The sequence below is a fragment of the Rhincodon typus genome, chromosome 11, assembly GCF_021869965.1.
Source record: "Rhincodon typus isolate 14 chromosome 11, sRhiTyp1.1, whole genome shotgun sequence".
Classification (NCBI taxonomy): Eukaryota; Metazoa; Chordata; class Chondrichthyes; order Orectolobiformes; family Rhincodontidae; genus Rhincodon; species Rhincodon typus.
Window position 1 is genome coordinate 25,191,588 of NC_063342.1, and position 18,936 is coordinate 25,210,523.

The 18,936-nt window shown below is 41.3% G+C and overlaps 1 protein-coding gene across 1 annotated transcript in view; it reads right to left on the reverse strand.

The window, feature by feature from the left end:
- Nucleotides 1–4,072: 4,072 nt before the first annotated feature.
- LOC109933977 (proto-oncogene tyrosine-protein kinase ROS-like) overlaps nucleotides 4,073–18,936 on the reverse strand; it is a 99,481-nt gene continuing 84,617 nt past the window's right edge. The window contains exon 7 of the mRNA XM_048603359.1: nucleotides 4,073–7,435. Within this exon, the coding sequence (XP_048459316.1) occupies nucleotides 6,687–7,435 (749 nt within the window). The 3' untranslated portion in view covers nucleotides 4,073–6,686. The remainder of the gene's footprint in view (nucleotides 7,436–18,936) is intronic.

Sequence of the window (18,936 nt, forward strand, 5' to 3'; positions counted from 1 at the left end):
AAATTAACATCATGTAGCTCCTTGGTAATTGTGCTGATCATAGCTGTTATGTGCCACCACGGTAATGAGATCAGGATCAATTGAGAAAATATATATTTAAAACAATTATGCTAAATTAATGAACAATTTAAACACTTTATTTTGCATCAATTTTGATGAACTAGTTCATTAGCAGAAGGAAGGTTTAACCCAAATTAAACATAAAGGACTGACTCTTACTTTTAGTTGGAAGGTTCGGGTTTTCAGAGAGGGTTTCTCTTCGTGAAGTCTAGAGCACATTCTTGCTGCATCTTACTAAACCCATCTCATTAACGATCTGTGCCCCTCTCCCCTGATTCTAGCACCATTCTACCATCTGGCATTCCAGGAAGTACTTGTAACTCATCAGATATTCCCTGAAAATCCATAATTCCTAGTCTCTCTGCCATCTTTAAAAGGCCATCATGTGTGCAGTTGGGCATGAACCATTCCAAAGAGGCTCTGCTCAGTGATGGACTTTTGTTCTGAAGATGCCAAAGAGAAGGAGAAGATTATGCTGCAATTCCGTGACAGGAATCTGGATTCCCTGGTCGATGGGGTGGGCGAGGCAAGGGCCGTCCTATTCCAGGGGGACCAGCAGAGGAGACCAAGCCACTAGATCCTGGTCTGAGTTGCCAGCCAGGTCAGTGCTGGCTATATGGTCCAGACGAAAGGCCAGCAGTAAAGGGAGAACATCAGCGACCTTGTCCCTTTTGTCAGGGTGTCACACTTGTCTGTCTGCTACCTCACACTCACTCAATCTCTGCTACTATATCCACCCATCCCAAACCTCTTCATGTGTCACTCTTAAAACAGCATGCAATATCTTCCCTCACTCATTCTTATTAACCTGCAGATCCTCACACCACTAACCCTGTATGACCTCTGAGCTGCCTACTCACACGAGACACTTCACCACCTTACAAATATATTTGCCACCTTCACAATTGTCATAACCCTTTCCCGCCACCCCGATCCCAAAAATAGGTTCCCAAGTTTCTTTTCCACAGTAGAGGCCTCTTTCATACATTATTCCCTCTCCCCGTTCCTTATTTTCCTTAGTTTTGCTGGACAGACCCAATGGACTGACCACGGCCCACCACAACGCCCAATTTAATTGTACAGCTCCAGATGAGAAGTGCCCATACCGCTGACTAATACCTGAACATCTCCCCGACTATGTTAGTCCTCTTCCTGGATTGGCCGCTATGGAGCCACTCCCCACATCACAGAAGCTCAAACCTCCTGACTGAGAACTCCCAGTGGACACCTGACCACAACCAACTCCCTGGACTGGTATCAGAGGCTGCATCTGACTTACTATGCAGGATCCCCTGACAGATGAGTGCTTCCACGCATTGCAGGGAGGATAATTTCCTAAGATTTTGAAACATGGCTGCTTGCTTGATGCACATGCAGTGTGTTTGCTTTGAAAGCTGCTGACATATGGTGCAGATTTGAGATTGACATGAAGCAATATAGACACACCCTTGACTGAGGTCTGCCAACTAGCGAGGTGAAATGCCTGGTTGTGTGACTGCACCAAAAGGCACAGCAAGGCAAGGCAGGGATGCTGTGAGTATGCAGGTAAGTGCTAAGTGAGTGAGTGCTGAGGGAGAAAGTGGGCAGCACCCTATTCCAATCTGGGTACACTTCCCTGTGCACAGTATCCTAGCAGCAAGCTTTCAATGCTAGTTGCTGGTGGACCCTGAAATTCTTAAGCATCCTGCAAATGGATCAGAAAGTCAGGATTCAGAGGGATTGGCAATTATTATATGTCGATGTCTGTGGATGAGGGGTGCATGCAGCTTGTGCCCGTAGAATGTGTCCTGAGATGCTACAGTGTGGTGCCAACCTGGAAGCTCTTCACAGACAGCAGTAGGCTGAAGTCACTGGGTACCCGCTCTGACTTCTAGGTCAAGAATTCTCACTGTTTAGTTTGCTTGCAGATCTCATAGAATCCCTATAATGTGGAAACAGGCCTATCGGCCCAACAAGTCCACACCGACCCTTCAAACAGCATCGCACGCTGATCCATCCCCCTACCCTTTCCCTGTAATCCTGCAATTCCCATAGCTAATCCACCTAATTTATACACCCTGGACACTATGGGCAATTTAGCATGGCCAATCCACCTACCCTGAACATCTTTGGACTGTGGGAGGAAACTGGAACACCCACACAGACACGGGGAGAATGTGCAAACTTCACACAGACAATTGCCTGAGGGTGGAATCGAACCCAATTCCCTGGCATTGTGAGGCAGCAGTGCTAATCACTAAGCCACCATGCCGCCCAACAGTTGGTACTTTAGAAAGCTGCTAATAGATGAGGCAAGATTTAATTAGGCGGGTAACAAACAATAATCACTGTAATCGGTAGCAAGCCACTTCCTAGTGAGTTCAACTCCTAGAACTCAGTTGATAGGTACAGCTAGTTGCTCCTAAAGTCAAGATAGGTCTCGGTACATGACCCTGCCACATTTCTCCTCATAGCCCACATTGTCAGGCTCCTGTAAGATTTTGTCTATAATATAAAAGTTGCTTGCTTCTGTTATACCAGAATGAATTCCGAGAGCTCCTCTGCTCATTTTCTTCAGTTTTAATTACAAGGCCTATTTTTAATGAATGGCACATAATATTGAGATCATCTATCTTGGTAGATTGTTATAGTGATAGAACTGGATTAGATTAACAGGTACATCTAAGTCTCACATCTCCAAAAGCTCAGGCACATGCCACTTACAACATGTCATGATTGGCCTAAAATTATGAAATATTATAGAAGGATTCACATGAACACATGCACCTGTCCTAGATGGTACATTCAACTCAATTAAATAAATTATATGCAGGTGTACAAAAATCTTTATTGGCTTTCCTTGATACAGCTTGTCAATTTGTTTCCCAGATATGAATTAACAAATGGTATAGTAAATGTCTTGCTTGAACATTTATTATATTTTTCTGAGATACGAAAGCTTACCATTTCAATAGATGGAAATTTCAATTAAATGAAAGGAAGTTGATTATAATCAAACAAGAAAATAAATTTTCATTTTTCAAATGTGTAATTTTCAAAAAAAATGTAGCAAATGGCATCCAGGCACTTCATCTCAAGTTTACAGGAGTTAAATAACAATAAGTGGGAAGGATAATTGTTATAAGGAGGCAAAGAGCCAAGGAACTATCATCTAAAAGGACAAGGGGAGCATATACATGGGAACACCACCACCTGCAAGATCCCTTCCAAGCCACTCACCGTCCTGACTTGAAACTATGTCTGTGTTCCTTCACTGTCACTATATCAAATTCCTAAAACTTCCTCCTTAACAGTTTTCCTATACCAAATGGACTGTAGCTGTTCAACGAAGCAACGCATCACCACCTTCCCAAGGACAAGTAAGAATGTCCAATATCTGTCCTTGGCAGCAACGGCCATATGCAACGACTGAATAAAAAGTCTGGTAATTTGAAAGCCGTCAAATAGTCAAACTGAATCCTTGATATCTGGGCATTAGAAGACTTATGTCTTTGGGTTTTGGAAATGTATTTCAAATTATTATAAGTTTTGCTTCTTAGGAAAACACCTAATGGTAGACACCAAATAAAAGACCTGCTACATAAAAACAAAGTTGAAATTTGGAACAAATTTCTGGCTTAATTTTAGATTTACAATATGAATGTCTAAAAATTCAAAAGGCATCAAAAAAAACTGAGGCTGCAGTTATAATGAAACTGCTAGCTTCTGTATGGTGCACTGGCAATTAAGGAACTTGTGTCTCCAACAATTTTGTGTAGAATTGCAGTGAGCCACTGGATATTTTCATTCCTGGAATAAATGCAGAGATCTCAGCCTCAGCTGGTTTATATTTAAAAAACAGGAGAACAAAGACAGGAGACATTTTTCTGATCCACCAATATTAAAAACCTAAAATGTCGATTAAATGTATCTTCACATTTCACTGGCGTTGTGATCCAAATATGTATTTGGGGTAGAACCAGAAAACATGCCCATACTTCCTCTGTGAAAATTTGATCTTCCAACTGTGCATTCTGTCCTGTGACTTTAGTTGTCTTCGACAGACAAAGTGCAAAGGCATCTCTCTCACCCTCATCCACATACAGCCAATCAATGGAGTCAATTGGATGCTGTTAAAACAACTTTTTTCTTTATTTTTGCATACAGGTGTTTGCTCCCGAGCAGAAGCCAATAGAGACACATAATGATCAGGGAGCTGAAGTAAAAAGGTGCATTGCAGCCTTTCAGTATAATGAACACTAGGACCTGATCAAGTTATTCACCAACTTTCATCCTGATGCACACTTGAAATTTATTTAACTAACTCAAACAAACACCCCACCACTCCACACAACCAAGATAAATTTATTTTAAATTTATAATCTCAACATATAGTGGAATGGAAGCACCGAGGTGGTGTTTAATTATATTATAAAATGTTACTGTTTTTGCACAAGTTCTGTAATTTGTAAGCAACTCCCGCCTTCAGAAAAATTACAAAATTCTTTCACATTCTTACAGAAGTAAAAAAAAAGTTCTCCAAGCCTAAAGAGCCCAAATTAATGCTCCCCCTCTAATCAGAATCCATTTGCAGATCAGAATGCGACACTTGTTTCTGCAGCAATCAAACCCAAAGCATACAAATATAGGAAAGGTGTTTTTGTGGTGCAGTGGTAGTGTTCTACCTCTCAGTCAGAAGGTTTGCAGGTTGAAGGCTCACTTGCTCCAGAGGTGTGTCATAATACATCTGGACAGTTTGATCAAAAATATCCACAAAAGAAGGGTAGGTAGACTTTGTATACCACATTAGGTCCACTTCCCCTATAGACTGCAACTACCCCTCGACACCTCTCGCAGGGTACCTTTTGATCCAAGGTCCTTAATTTATTCTTTCCAGTCAGCACAATCACACCATAGATGTAAAATGCTAGAAAAAAGTTCTTTACAGTGAGGGGTAGGATGGCAAGCAAGGGCATGGATGGGCTGTATGCTGTTTCTGCCTGATAAGTGCTGTGAAAGTGCTGAACCATTTTCATGATAAATCTTCATCTAGCTTGTGCACACTCCAACAGCTTGCCATTCAAGGGAAGGGGTAGAGACCATATGGGGCTGAGTCAGGAGGAGTAAGATTCCACATGAGTGGATACTGGCTAGGAGAGGGCTTGAGTTTTTTGAGATGCCCAGAGCAGCCTTCATCCGGATCCCACATAATATAGCTGTTTAAAGATAATTTTTGAAACTGTTTTCTGAATAGCCAATGAATTTCCGGTAATAGTTGGCACAGTTTTGACATCTGTGCTAGCCTTTGCTGCACAACTGGGTATATTTCATCTGAGTATTTTAACAAGGCTTTTGGCTCTGATAGGTAGGACCACTAGTTGTCCATTTCAGATCTAAAGATTACATGATGGCACAGGGATGGGCAAGTTTATTTAACAGCACATTTTAACTTGCCCTGTTTTCCAGCATAATTAGGGCAGCTGGTTGCTAAAAATTGCTCCCATTCTATTTTGGACCAGGTGGTATGTGGCTCATATGCTGACTGCTTGGGCTACCCTACAAATCTTAATTTCATGGTGGCAGGTGATGCTAGACAATTTCAGCCAAACACTGCACATCAATGTTGGATATTATATCTACACCACAAGGATGGGGACGATTAATTTGCAGACAGGAAATCATATTGTAAATGACTTCTTCATAAATTATACCTTTATAGATTACAAAATTCAGAATATTTCTTATCAAAATATCGCTGCATAAAAGTCAAATGACTTTTCTATTCAACTGTTACAAACCCACTAAAATGTGAAAGTTACTATCCAAAATGTAGAAAATTTTGCGTGGGTAAAAATGAGCATGCCCTCCCCCTCTTAAGCACAGAAAGCGAGAGTGAAATAGAACATCATAATCTAAGAAGTAGGAGGAGGAGTAGGAAATTTGGCTCCTCAAGCCTATCCTATTATTCTATAAGATTATGTCTGTTCTACCTAGACCTATTGGCTGTGATATTAGAAGCCTTGCAACAAACCCATATTCAACCAACCCCATCTATAATCACTAATTTTACAAATTTAAGATGTGTTGTGATTAGAATTTGACTTATTCGCATACTGTGAACAAGGAATTTGACCTAATTTAGAAAAAAAACAAACAAAAACAGAAATTGTTGGGAAAATTCAGCAGGTCTGGCAGCATCTGTGGAGAGAAAGCAGAGTTAATGTTTCAGGTCCTTCTTCAGAATGTTGTTAACAGAATGTTATGAAGTTCTTCAGAGATCAGAAGAAGAATCACTGGTCCCAAAATGGTAACTTTGCTTTCCTTCCTCCTGAATTTTTCCAACAATTTCTATTTTTGTTTCTGATTTCCAGCATCTGCGTTCTTTGGTTTTTTATTCTAGAAAGAACCATTGCCCATTAGCAACCATAACCTGCAGTCTTCCCTATGAAGACTGCAGCAGCAGTTCTGCACTCAAACACTAATGTAAATAACATTTTAAAATATTCTACATTTAAGACTTGCGCTAACAGCTCTTGGTAGATATTAACATATCTTCCAAAAGAAAAGGTGCAAAAATAGAAACTCAGCAGGTCTTTCTGTAGTCAAAATATGTGTTAAATATTCAGATGAAACAGTTTCTAATTTGATCACTTGGAGACTGACTCCTCTAAGTCAGTAGCAGCTGTGATTATATTATTTTGGATAATTCTACCTTCTGTCTTTTCACTATTTACGAAGTAATTAGTATTTTGCCCACCCACTCCCATTGACTCAAACCCGCCATCTGGGTTTTCACCGCATCTAAATGTGTTACTGTCTTCAGAGACGAGACAGCTCCCTACATGATCAATGTCACTGTTGTACTTTTCTTTTGTTGGTGTGGAGGGTGGGTGTTCCCATTCCATTCTGGTATAGTTCAGGAATGGAACAGTCAAACCATCTATACCAAGTTGGTTGTTGCTATTTTGAAAGGGTGTAGGTAGAGGTGTGAAGGAAATGGATTTACTCTCTAGATGTTGTGACAGGACTGGGGGACATTTTGAAGTCCTATGCAAACTGTATCGTTGATCATCATTATTTTCTGGATTTGGTGTAGCACACACAGCAGATCCTTTGTTTTGAAGAAAACTGTGCTGTACATTATAATCCCCCTGATCATCTAAGCATGCTTTGCTTATAGCAGATTTCTCTTCTTCTGTAGTTGTAACGTAAGAATAGTTGATTGCTCCATCTTGCAGCATACTCAGTCTCATTTCCAAGACATCAGCCTCTGAGCAAGGATCAGGGGAGTGATGGTACATTACGTAATGAAGTCCATCTCCTTCTTCATTTGCCATCGATGCCAGTGTTATACCAGTAGCACCATCATCACTTCTCTGCTTTTCATGCTCCTCTCCTAAGACATAAACAAAGGTTTACATGACATGAATGTAGAGAATACATGGCAAGTTTTGATGGAAACAAAGACAATTAAATAGTCATTAAACAGCCACTTGCTGTCACTGCAAAAGTTGACCACTGGTTATGAATGATGCTCATGGAGTTAGATGAAGATGGGTAGAAGGAAGATTGCATACAACGTCAACAGTCCAATAAATCTGTTTAAGTGCTTTCCATTATATTTAACAGTGAAATCCAGCTCAAGTCCTAATTCTTGAGTGAAGCAGTGAGTGGCGAGATTACGACACAGTGACAAAAACAGAAGTTGCTGGAAAAGCTCAGCAGGTCTGGTAGCATCTGTGAAGAAGAAATCAGAATTAACGTTTTACTTCCGACACAGAGAGTCAGAAGTCACACAATGCCAGGTTATAGTCCAATAGGTTTATTTTAAATCATAAGCTTTCAGAGCACTGCTCCTTTGTCAGGCAAACCCGACGATGGAGCAGCGCTCCGAAAGCTCGTTATTTCAAATCAACCTGTTGGACTGTAATCTGGTGTTCTGACTTAGTCCACCCCAGTCCGACCCTAGCACTTCCAACACACCAGCACACAGAGAATGTCATACATTTCAATTCAATGTCAGATGGAATTCAACTCAATATTTGGGTTTCGGTAGTGCCTGGGATCTACCATGAATATCTGACGGGTATTGATAAATATACACGAGTTGTTTTAAACTTGATAGTGAATAAAATCCATCTGCATCTTCAAAATGTTTGTAAATCAATGGCCCAGAACAAATTCTGAGTGACAGCTGAGTGCCTTCAGAGCTCCCTCCATTCTATGGGTTAAATTTGAAATTAATCCAGTTCTGCCAAACTTAGTTCTTTAGCTACCAGTCACAAGAACAATGAGTTGCATTTATATAACATCTTTAAAATAATAGAAAACTCCAATTTTGCAGGAGCAATTTCAAACAACATTTGATACCACACAGAATATAATGATCTTCACATTTATTGGCTTTTTTTTGGGTTCAAGGAGGGTTTTTATCTATTAAGTCTAGCAAGTACTCATGTGTACCTCGTCTCATGAACTATCATGCGTCTCTCACTCACTGATAGCTCAATTCTCCCACTTGCAATGGCCGAAAGTACTGCCTGTTTCAACTGAAATAACTCCACAGGGGCTTGTATCCTGTCACTGAGTCACCCTTTATTTACACGTGAAAAGTCCTTGACACTGATCCAGCTCGGAGCCAGCTTTCAGAGTGAACCTCAGACACTCCTGTTTTTATTGGTCAGCCAGGGCTCCCTGATTGGGACTGTTAATTTGGTCAAATCAGGGAACTCACATTCAATGAGGTGCACCTGACTGACCTCCTTACAGTTCACAGACTGGATGCCTGTCTAAAGGTCTTGCAGTAACAATGAAATGTGCCAGTGCACTCCAATAGGGCATCATTAAAGTGTGGAAGGTTATTGTAAGTGTTTGGAAAATGTGCCATGATGATGCAGACAGGCTGGCATGTGTCAGGTACCAATGTCTGTGGAAGTGGGGTGCATGTGCCCACTGCCCCTCTGCACGACCTGAGACACTAGTGCTGGGTGTTCAAGATGGAGGCATGGAGGAACAAGTGGTGAGCTGGAGCCAACAGGTACTTGTTCAGACTTTTGCATTGGAAATCCTTGGCAGATGAGAGAGTGGGAGCCGGCATATTAATACAGTGAGCTCAGCCAGTAATAAGATGGACAATCAGCAATAATCCCTGTTTACAGGTTTCTCACCACTGACTAGCGAAAATCCCAGACAACATCAAAACAGTCAGAAAATGTAACATTTCGGACTTGACATCAAGAAAGGCATCACAGGACATTGCTGGGAAGACTCTGACAATAAAGATAGATAACCAACAGTTTGGTCAAAAAAAAAACGTAGGTTTTAATGAATGTGTCAAAAGGAGGAAGAAGAGGTGAAAGGGTATACAGAAGAAATTACAGTTTCTAGGGCCTTAGCAGCAGAAGGCAAGGTATCAATGATGTAGTGTCAGGTGGGTGATTTATATGTTTTAATATCATTTAATTTATAGTTTGGATTTTGAACTAGTGGTTTTAGCCTGCGTGTGTGAGATAGTTTAATGATTAACTTGTCAGTAGTTCTGGAGCCTTTTTTTAAAACCAGTATGACAGATATAGTTCTTGGAGAGCTAATGGGAATTTGTTTGAATTGGGAGAGTTTTCAGAGCATTAGCCTGTTTTCTGTTAGAAAGACTGGGCACTTTTTTGCTAGGGGGAAACACCCAGAGCTTGGAAAGTTTTTGGTTTTAGATTGAAGCCATCCTGGTTGAAGTTGGATATATGAAACTGCTCTGCTGGAGCAAGGAGTGATTTCAGAAAAGTTAGGAAATAGGTTGCCTCAGTTTAAAGTTTCAGTTTGATAATTCCAAACCAGAAATGATTGGCTGGAACCTGAATGGGTTATTTGAACTGGAGATGGTCTAAGCTCAGTTGTGTGAAAATCAAGGAAGATGCTGTCAAGTTGTGTTATATGCAAGGAGCTGTTTTATTCAATTTTAAACTCTGTAATAAACTCTGTTTTATTGTTCAATCTGCAGATCTGCAGCATTGCATGCTTGTGTTCCAGTCAAAGATTGCTTCATTAAATTAAAAAAATATATATTAAGTCATATTTCAATCTGGAATCAGAATTATTCAGTAATAACATCAACTGGGATCATAATGGTAGATTGATTAAAATTGTGGATGTACAAGACAGGTTGAGGTACATCAGGTTGTCATCTGGAAGAGGTTACAGAAGTGATAAACAAGACCATAGAGAGACTTAAAACAAGATTGAGAATTTTAAGCTCAAGATATTTCTTAATCAGGATGTCAATGTATATTAGTGAGCACTGATGGGTAGACCGGCTTCGCGCACATTAGGATATCTGTCAAACATTTTCATGGCAACACTTCTCCAAATCAGAATCCACTTACCAATTAATTAACCAGCACTTTTTCCGCATACATATAAAATATTCCCATTTACATTGGTAACCCTGCAAATGTCTTGAGGAGTACAAGATAAAAAAGCTTAAACTAAATGTCTTTATTTCGGCAGTATTCAAATTCTGTACTATCAAGAAAGTATAATCAAAAGAAAGAAGGGTCCCGACCCAAAATGTCAACTTTCCTGCTCTTCTGATGCTGCCTGGCCTGCTGTGTTCTTCCAGCACCACACTGTGTTGACTCTGACACCAGCATCTGCAGTTTTTGCTATCTCTGAAAGAATAGGAATGGACCATTTGGGTGTTCAAACCTGCTTCAACAGTCATTAAGATCACTGCTGGATCTTCATTTAAACTTCAACTTCCTGTCCTGTTCATACATCCCCTCATTAATTTGCACCTGAAAAATCTCTCTTTTGTCCTGAATATACCCGATGGCTGAGCATCTACAACTCTGAGGTACAGAATTCCAAAACAATCACAAACTTTTGAATAAAAACAAAGTCAGGCTTGCATCGATATACTGCTTTGCAAGTGTATTCGATGTCTCAAAGCATTCCACAAAAAAAATTAAAGAAATTTCTCCTTATCTCAATCTTCAATGGTTGACCCCATATCATCTTCCAATTTTCTAAACCCTATGGAATCTAGGCCCAGTCTACTCGACCTCTCCTGACAGGACAATTCTCTCACCCCAAAAACCAGTGACATGAACTTCACTGGACTCCTTCTATGGTGCTTACGTCCTTCTTAGGCAGAGCCAAAATACACCCTACTCCAGCTCCTGGCCTTACCACAGCTTGCATAATTGTAGAAAGGCTTCTTGATATGCCAATCCCAGAAAGCTAATATAACATTTGCCTTCCTAATTGCCTGCAGTACTGAATGTACAGATACATCCAGTTCCATCTAAATTCAAACATTTTCTTGTCTCTCACCATTCAAAACAATTTTTTTTTTAATATTACCTCACAGAGTAGATGACGTCACACGTCATTAACATGGATGGGTAGGTATAATACAATGTATTGCCCAATTCACTTAACCTGTTTATAGCCCTTAGCCTCTTTACCACTTATTTTTCTGCTGAACTTTGCATTGTTACCAAAATCAGATACAATACACACTGTTCCTTATCTAATTCATTAATATAGTTTATGGTTATCTGACACCATTCTGGCTGTTTTCTGTCCATTGAATTCACAATTCATGCTATTTATCCCAATTCAATTAATCCTAATTTTATGTAATAACCTGGTGGGCAACTCACCAAATAGGTTTTGAAAATCCAAGTAAATACATTCACTGATTGTTTCTTAATCATCCCTTTACTAGTTAATCTTCCTCTTGTGTTACTTCTATATAGTCAACATCCGTGGAAGAATACAACCTGACAAGGGAATTCTCCTCAGCCTTGAATGGGGTGCAACTGAAACAGAGAATGAGGAAATTTTCATCTAAATGATCCTTCCATCCACATTTGCATTCACTCAAACCCAAGAGTTAGGGCTCAGGTCCGCCAGTTGATTTTCCTTCCATTGATTTCATTGACTGTCTCTCCCTTGCATTCATGCCGACAGTGGTGGTAGGCACCAGGTGGAACAGGATCAGACTCATGCAGGATTTTAGGAATCTTGCTTCTTAAGGAATCTATGCCATCATCGCACACAGTAAACACTCATTTTGGGAAATCATTTTGGTAAACAAAATTCCCACCCTCCAGAATTCAGCCCTAAGAGATGAATCATGATAATGGCATTGAGCAGTTCAAGCGCTCTTGCCAATGAATATTAATGGTGTTAGGCATAGCTCAGTTAGTAGCACTCTAACCTCTACATGAACACTGTGGTTCCAGGATTTGCAGTCAAAGCTGACGCTGAGTAGTGCGCTGTCCGAATTAAACCCATGTTGTTGCTAACACTCTGCATCCCAAACCAGTCATCCAGCTAACTGACCCCCTAATAATTAATAATTACATATTACTGACTTGGATGCACTTTCATGTGTTTTAGGATATTTCCTCTGTGTTTTGAGTGGATGCTGGTGCCAGCAGGGTGAGGCCTGAGAACCAACCACCTATTCTGGTACTTCGGCATTCACATCCCAACAGTAAATAATGATTTCTCCCATGAACTGACTATGGCACGCTGTTGAGTCTATGAATTTCTTCTCGAGGGCTGTGTGCATTGTTTGCAAATGTGTTAAAGTGCTTTCTGGACCTGGGCCCGAAATTATTGAACTGTGCTCACACCCATGTACCTGAGATCTCCCCAGCAGATGTCACTGATACTCTTCTGCTGTGTGGCAATATACAAAGCAGACAAACTAGACTGCACACTCCACAACTCAACTAATTTATAGAATCTGCAATTCTATCCACAGCACTTTCTAGCATCTCACATAACACAGCTCACACTCAGCAGCATCTTTTGACAATCTAAACTAATTAACTGTCATGGTCATATTTAGCAGTACAATGATCCTCACAAATGACTTTGCCAACAGACGTGATATCCTGATCTGTGGATCCTTACAAATTGAACAGGACTTTGAGGCTCCAATGGCCTTATAAATGATTGCTCTTAATACTTTACAATGATGTCCTTTCAACCCATTGGCATTCTTCTGTTCCATACAGGCTGTCCATTAGGATAGAGGAGTTCTTAGCGCTAAAGAGTTCAAAGGATATGTGGAGAAAATGGAACAGTGTAGTGAGTTGGATGATCAGACACGATCATATTGAATGGTAAATACTCCTGCTCCAATTTCTTATGTACCTATGTTTCTATGAATGATCTCATCCATGAAATTAATGTTTTTACACTATGAGTGGAATTGTCCCGTCCTCTGAATGACATGGGCAATGATGAGTTAGTTTGGAAAATATGGCAAGATTAGAAAAACTGGATTTTCAACATTAAGAGAGGAAGTCTGATTTTCCACCCAAAGTTTGAACAGCAAGATAAGAATCTCATTAGTGAGTGGCAACAGGCCTATTGCATACATGAACTACTCACTACTAACTAATCACAGCTTAATTATATGCAATTTGTTATTTTTCAAGGCAGTGCAGAGGAAGTAGACAAGGATAGTTCCCAACATAAAGGCCAGGGCAGGATCCTGGCAGCTCCAGCTTGCCACTTGCTCCTCTAGGCCTCCATCCTGGCCAGAATTCCTCAATATCTTTAGGCATGCTCCATAGGCAGTGACCATCTGCATTCTCCAATTGAAGAGGTTGGCATTAGACACACACCAGCCTGAACACATCATTATCATCCATTTCCAATTCACTTTTAATACAGTTCAATGCTTCAATACTGCATCTTGGAGCTCACCAACACCTCTCACAGCAATCCTGTTGCCAAGCCAGTTTATACGCAGGGAAATACATCCATCTCATGCACTGAAACAGGGTAAGTCTCAGGGTTCTTAGTACTCACCACTTTACGCTAATGTGGATACTCACAGCATTTTGTGCATTGTTGAACCATTCAGAACTTACAGTCTTACAGTACTTCTGTGTGGTCTTTCCATCAACTGCAGACAATAAGCTTGGCAGCTTCTCACATGGCCAGCAATGATCAGTCAAGGGTGTACAGATGTTACTATATGGCACAGTGCTATGTTACTGTCACACTTGCAACATGTGCCAGCAACTTGCAAGGCAAGCACACTGAATGTGCTTCCACCAAATGGGTCTAAACTGTAACTAAGTTAAGGAAATGGTGTAGCTGGAGTTATTTAAAGGCATCATTTGATCGTGGTCCAAAGGCCTACAGCATTCAGTGTCAGGTGTTCTATATTCATGGAGTAGGCCATGGTCTTTACAAAAAGTCCAGTACAACCAGTCAGGGGATATGTGGCAGTCATTCGGGGATCCAGACAGAGATCAGTCAAGGGTCTACTCACTCATCCATCAGGGTTGTCTTTCCAAGTTGGTAGGACAGGCCAATGGGCCACAGCCTGTCATTGGGTCTCTTCACTAAAATTCAATGGGAGAGTTATCAGGGATCTTTGCTGTGATTGGCAAATTGGGGTAGTCAATTGTGGGGATTGGAGGTAACAGGCTGGGATGCAGTAGTGACAATGGTTGGGAAGAAGGCCACTCAGTATTAAAGGTGGAAGATAATAAGGCATGGGACAGCAAAGAAAATGGGGGGGCTGGGTAGGGTCATAAACAAGAACAACCACCTTGGCATCAATGGGTAAGAAAGACTCATTATGCATTTTGGCAAACAAAGCTGCAGGCCTGGGGCTCAGATGGCAAAGTAGGGAGATGTAAACCTCAAAGGAAGACAATAAACTATGGCTGACCAGGGATTTTATGACCTTCGTCATAAAAGGAAGAAAAAGGAAGCATAAGTAAGATCTCGGAGGATGGGAACTGATGAAGCCCTTAAAGTACATAAGAAAAGTAGGAAAGAATTTAAACAAGGAATTAGAAGGGCTAAAAGGGGTCATGAAAAGTCATTAGCAAACAGGATTAAGGAGAATCCCAAAGCTTCTTATACGTATGTAAAAAGCAAAGGGGTAGCCAGGGAAAGGGGTGGCCCATTCAAGAACAAAGGAGAGACTCTATATGTGGAGTCAGAAGAGGGAGGTGAAGTTCTGAACGAATATTTTGTGTCGGTATTCACCAAACAAAAGGGGTTGGTGGAGGATGATCTCAGTGAGGGGAGTGTCGAGTTTCTAAGCCAAGTTGTTATTAAAAAGGAAGAGGTGTTGTGCATCTTAAAATGTATTAAGGTAGATAAGTCCACAGGTCCCGATGGGATCTATGCCAGAATATTAAGGGAGACAAGAGAACAAATTGCTGGAGCATTGACAGACATCTTTGTGTCTTCTTTGGCCAAAGGACCGGAGAATAAACAATGGGCCAACATTAGCTAAGAAGGGTAGCAGGGATAATCCTGGAAATTGCAGGCCCGTGAGTCTGTAGGTGATAGGGAAATTATTGGAAAAGATTCTCAGGGACAAGTTCTAAAAGCATTTAGAAGCAATGGACTTATTAGCGGTAAAGAGCCTGGTTTTGTGCAGAGGAGGTTGTGCCTCACTAACTTGATCAAGTCTTTTGAGGAGGTAATGAAGATGATTCATACGGGAAAAGTAGTTGATGTTGACTACATGGACTTCAGTAAAGTCTTTGACAAGGTCCCCCATGGCAGACTGGTACAAGAGGTGAAGTTACATGGTATCGGGATGAGATGACAAGATGGATACAGAACTGGCTGAGTCATAGGAGAGAGAGGGTGGCGGTGGAAGGATGCTTTTCAGAATGGAGGGCTGTGACTAGTGGTGTTCCACAGGGATCAGTGCTGGGACCTATGCTGTTCGTGACCTACATAAATGATTTGGAGCAAAATGTAGTTGGTCTAATTAGTAAGTTTGCAGATGATACAATGATTGTGGATAGTGAGGAGGAATGTCAAAGGATACAGCAAGTTATAGATCTGTTGGAGGCATGGGCAGAAAATTGGCAGACGGAGTTTAATCTGAACAAATGTGAGGTGATATATTTTGGAAGGTCAAATACGGGTGGAAGTTATACAGTGAATGGCAGAACCCTTAGGAGTATTGATATGTGGAGGGATCTGGGTGTGTAGGTCCACAGATCACTGAAGTTCTGGTCACCACACTACCAGAAGGATGTGGATGCTTTGGAGAAGGTACAGAAAAGGTTTATCAGGATGTTGCCTGGTATGGGGAATTTTAGTTATGAAGAAGGGTTGGCTAGACGGGGTTTGTTTTCACTGGAACGCAGGAGGTTGAGGGGCAACCTGAATGACGTTTATAAGACTGTGAATGGCATGGATAGAGTGGAAAGAATGAGGCTTTTTCCCAGGGTGAAGGGGTCAATTACCAAGGGTCACATGTTCAAGGTGCGGGGTGGGGGTGGTAGTTTAAAAGAGATGGGTGAGGCAAGTTTTTCACACAAAGGTGGAACGTGCTGCTAGGGAGGTGGTGGAAGCAGACACAACAGCAGGATTCAAGAAGCACCTGGAATAATGCATGAATAGGAAGGAATAGAGGGATACAGATTCTTTAAATGAAGACATTTTTCTTATGAAAGGGCAAAATGTGGCAGCGCAGCATTGGAAGGCCAAAGGGCCTGTTCCTGTGTTGTATCGTTCCTTGTTCTTTGTTTGTTAGCTGGATGGGAGCATGTAGAAGCTCAGAACTACAGGGATTGACAGGGAATACATGGAATCAAAAAGCAGAAAGGTTTTGGGCTGTGGAGGGTCACTTAGAGTGACAGGCTGAGCCTGTGACTCACTTTGCAGCACGCTATGTAAACTTGATTGGATAGTATGCACAGCTGTATTTCTCTGAACCAACCTCTCTGCCCTAGCGCTGGATTGGCAAGTGGGGGAGGGGCACAAGTTTAGCTGCCAGGAATTTGGTGCTGCACGTGTTCTATCTACCTTGTGCCCGCTGAAGGCCTTCATCCAAGATAATTCAGATCCCTGGAGTAATTGACCTCCACCTTCCTGTCATAACAATCCTGAATTCCTTTCTCCTTGCAGCCATCCACAAGTCTGTTCCTGGCATGCCTCCAGCTTACCTTTTAAGTCTGGGTTTCATCAGTGTCTCCTCTTTTGGGTTTCCTGCAGTCACAGTGGTGACAATCATTCTTGGTGGCATTGCTGGACGAGAGAAGCACCACCTACTGACTGAGTTGTAGCACTCAGAAGGGCGATTCCTTCTCAAATGGACAGCAGAAGGGCAACCTTATACAAATGGTAGACTTAACAGTTGTGAGGCAGGCCAGCTAGATAGCAGAGGTGAGCTTGCCACTGATTCTTACATTGGATGTGTTGGGGGGGAAGTGGGTATTCCACAGAATACTCTACTAGAATAAAATTCGGGCCCATGGAATTTCACAACGTCTTGTCAAAGGTAGAACATGGCAGGTCATTGGAATAGAACATGGGACATGGATCTGGGGAAGCATGGTAAACTGACTTTAAAATAAATCTAGAATGGAGGAAATGGAGGCAACATCTCAGAGTAATTCAAAGTAGACACAGAACCTTGAGTGTTTTGGCCTGGAAATACTTCTATTAATTGCCTGCATTGACGATTTGAATTTAGGATGAGAAGGACAATCTCCACACTTGATAAGAATATTAAAATAGAAGGTAGTATGCAGTAGCAACTTAAAGAACCCAAGGGATTTGTAAGGAAATGTATGAAAACGACCATCAGCCAAAAATGGGTGATTCATAAATGTATGAAACGGGTAAAAGGAAACAGCAGAGAGAAATCAATGCTAATAAGTGGAAATGGGTTACACTTAATCTTCTTTTTCCAAAAGATTATACTTTGCATCCTGGAAGTTTGAGCAATGTGAAAAGGCTGAAGGATTTGCAGTTAAGTTTTATATGACAGTAGCTCAAGTAAATGATTTATAAAGAAAGGCAAATGAATCCTGGGTTTTATAAGTACACAGAAAATAGGAAAAAGTCATTCAGTCCTTCAAACCTGCTCTGACATGCAAAACTACCAATATCAACTCTGTCTTCCTGTACTATCTCCATATTCTTTAATTCCCTCAATACATAAAAATAGATACTCTTAATCATCAGTAAAGTGATGGAAGGTGCCATCAACTGTGCTATCAAGCAGCACTTGCTTGGAATTAACCTGCTGACTGATGGCCAGTTTGAATTCCAGCAGAGCCCTCAACTCCCGACCTAATTCCAGCATTGGTTCAAAGATGGACAAAAGAATTCCAGAGGTCAGGTGAGAGTGACAGCCCTTGACATCAAGGCAACATTTAACAGAGTATGGTATCGAGGAGTCCTAGCAAAACTCAAGTCAATCAGAGAAATCAGTCTTCTGTTTGGAGTCATTCCTGGTAGAAAGGAAGATCATTATAGTTATTGGAGCTCAATCATCACAGCTCCTGGACAATACTGCATAAATTTGTCAGGGTAGTGTCCTAGACCCAATCATCTTCATCTACTTCATCAATAAACGCCTCTGCACCATAAGGTCAGAAGTAGCGATGTTCGCTGACCAAGTTCAGCAACAACTAAATTTTGTCAGCTACTGAAGCAGCCCATATCTATCTGCAGCAATATCTGGGTTTGGGCTGAAAAGTGGCAAGTAACAGTCAGACCACACAAGTGCCAGATAATAACCATCTCAAAAAGAGAGAATCTAACCATCTACGCTTGATATTCAATGGCATTACCATCATTGAATCCCCCATTATCAACATCCTGGGGGTTACCACTGACCAGAAAGTGAACTGGATGAGCCACATCAGTGCTATGGCTACAGCAACAGATCAGAGGCTAGGAATTCTGCGGCAAGTAACTTTGCCAGTCCGCCATCTACAAGGAACAAATCAGTAGTGCGATGGCATGCTCTCCACTTGCCTGGATGAATGCAGCTCCAATAATACTCAAGAAGCTTGACATCATCCAGGACAAAGCAGCTGACCTGACTGGCACCCATTCTCCCATTCAGCATACACTCATTCCACCATCAAAGCACAGCGATAA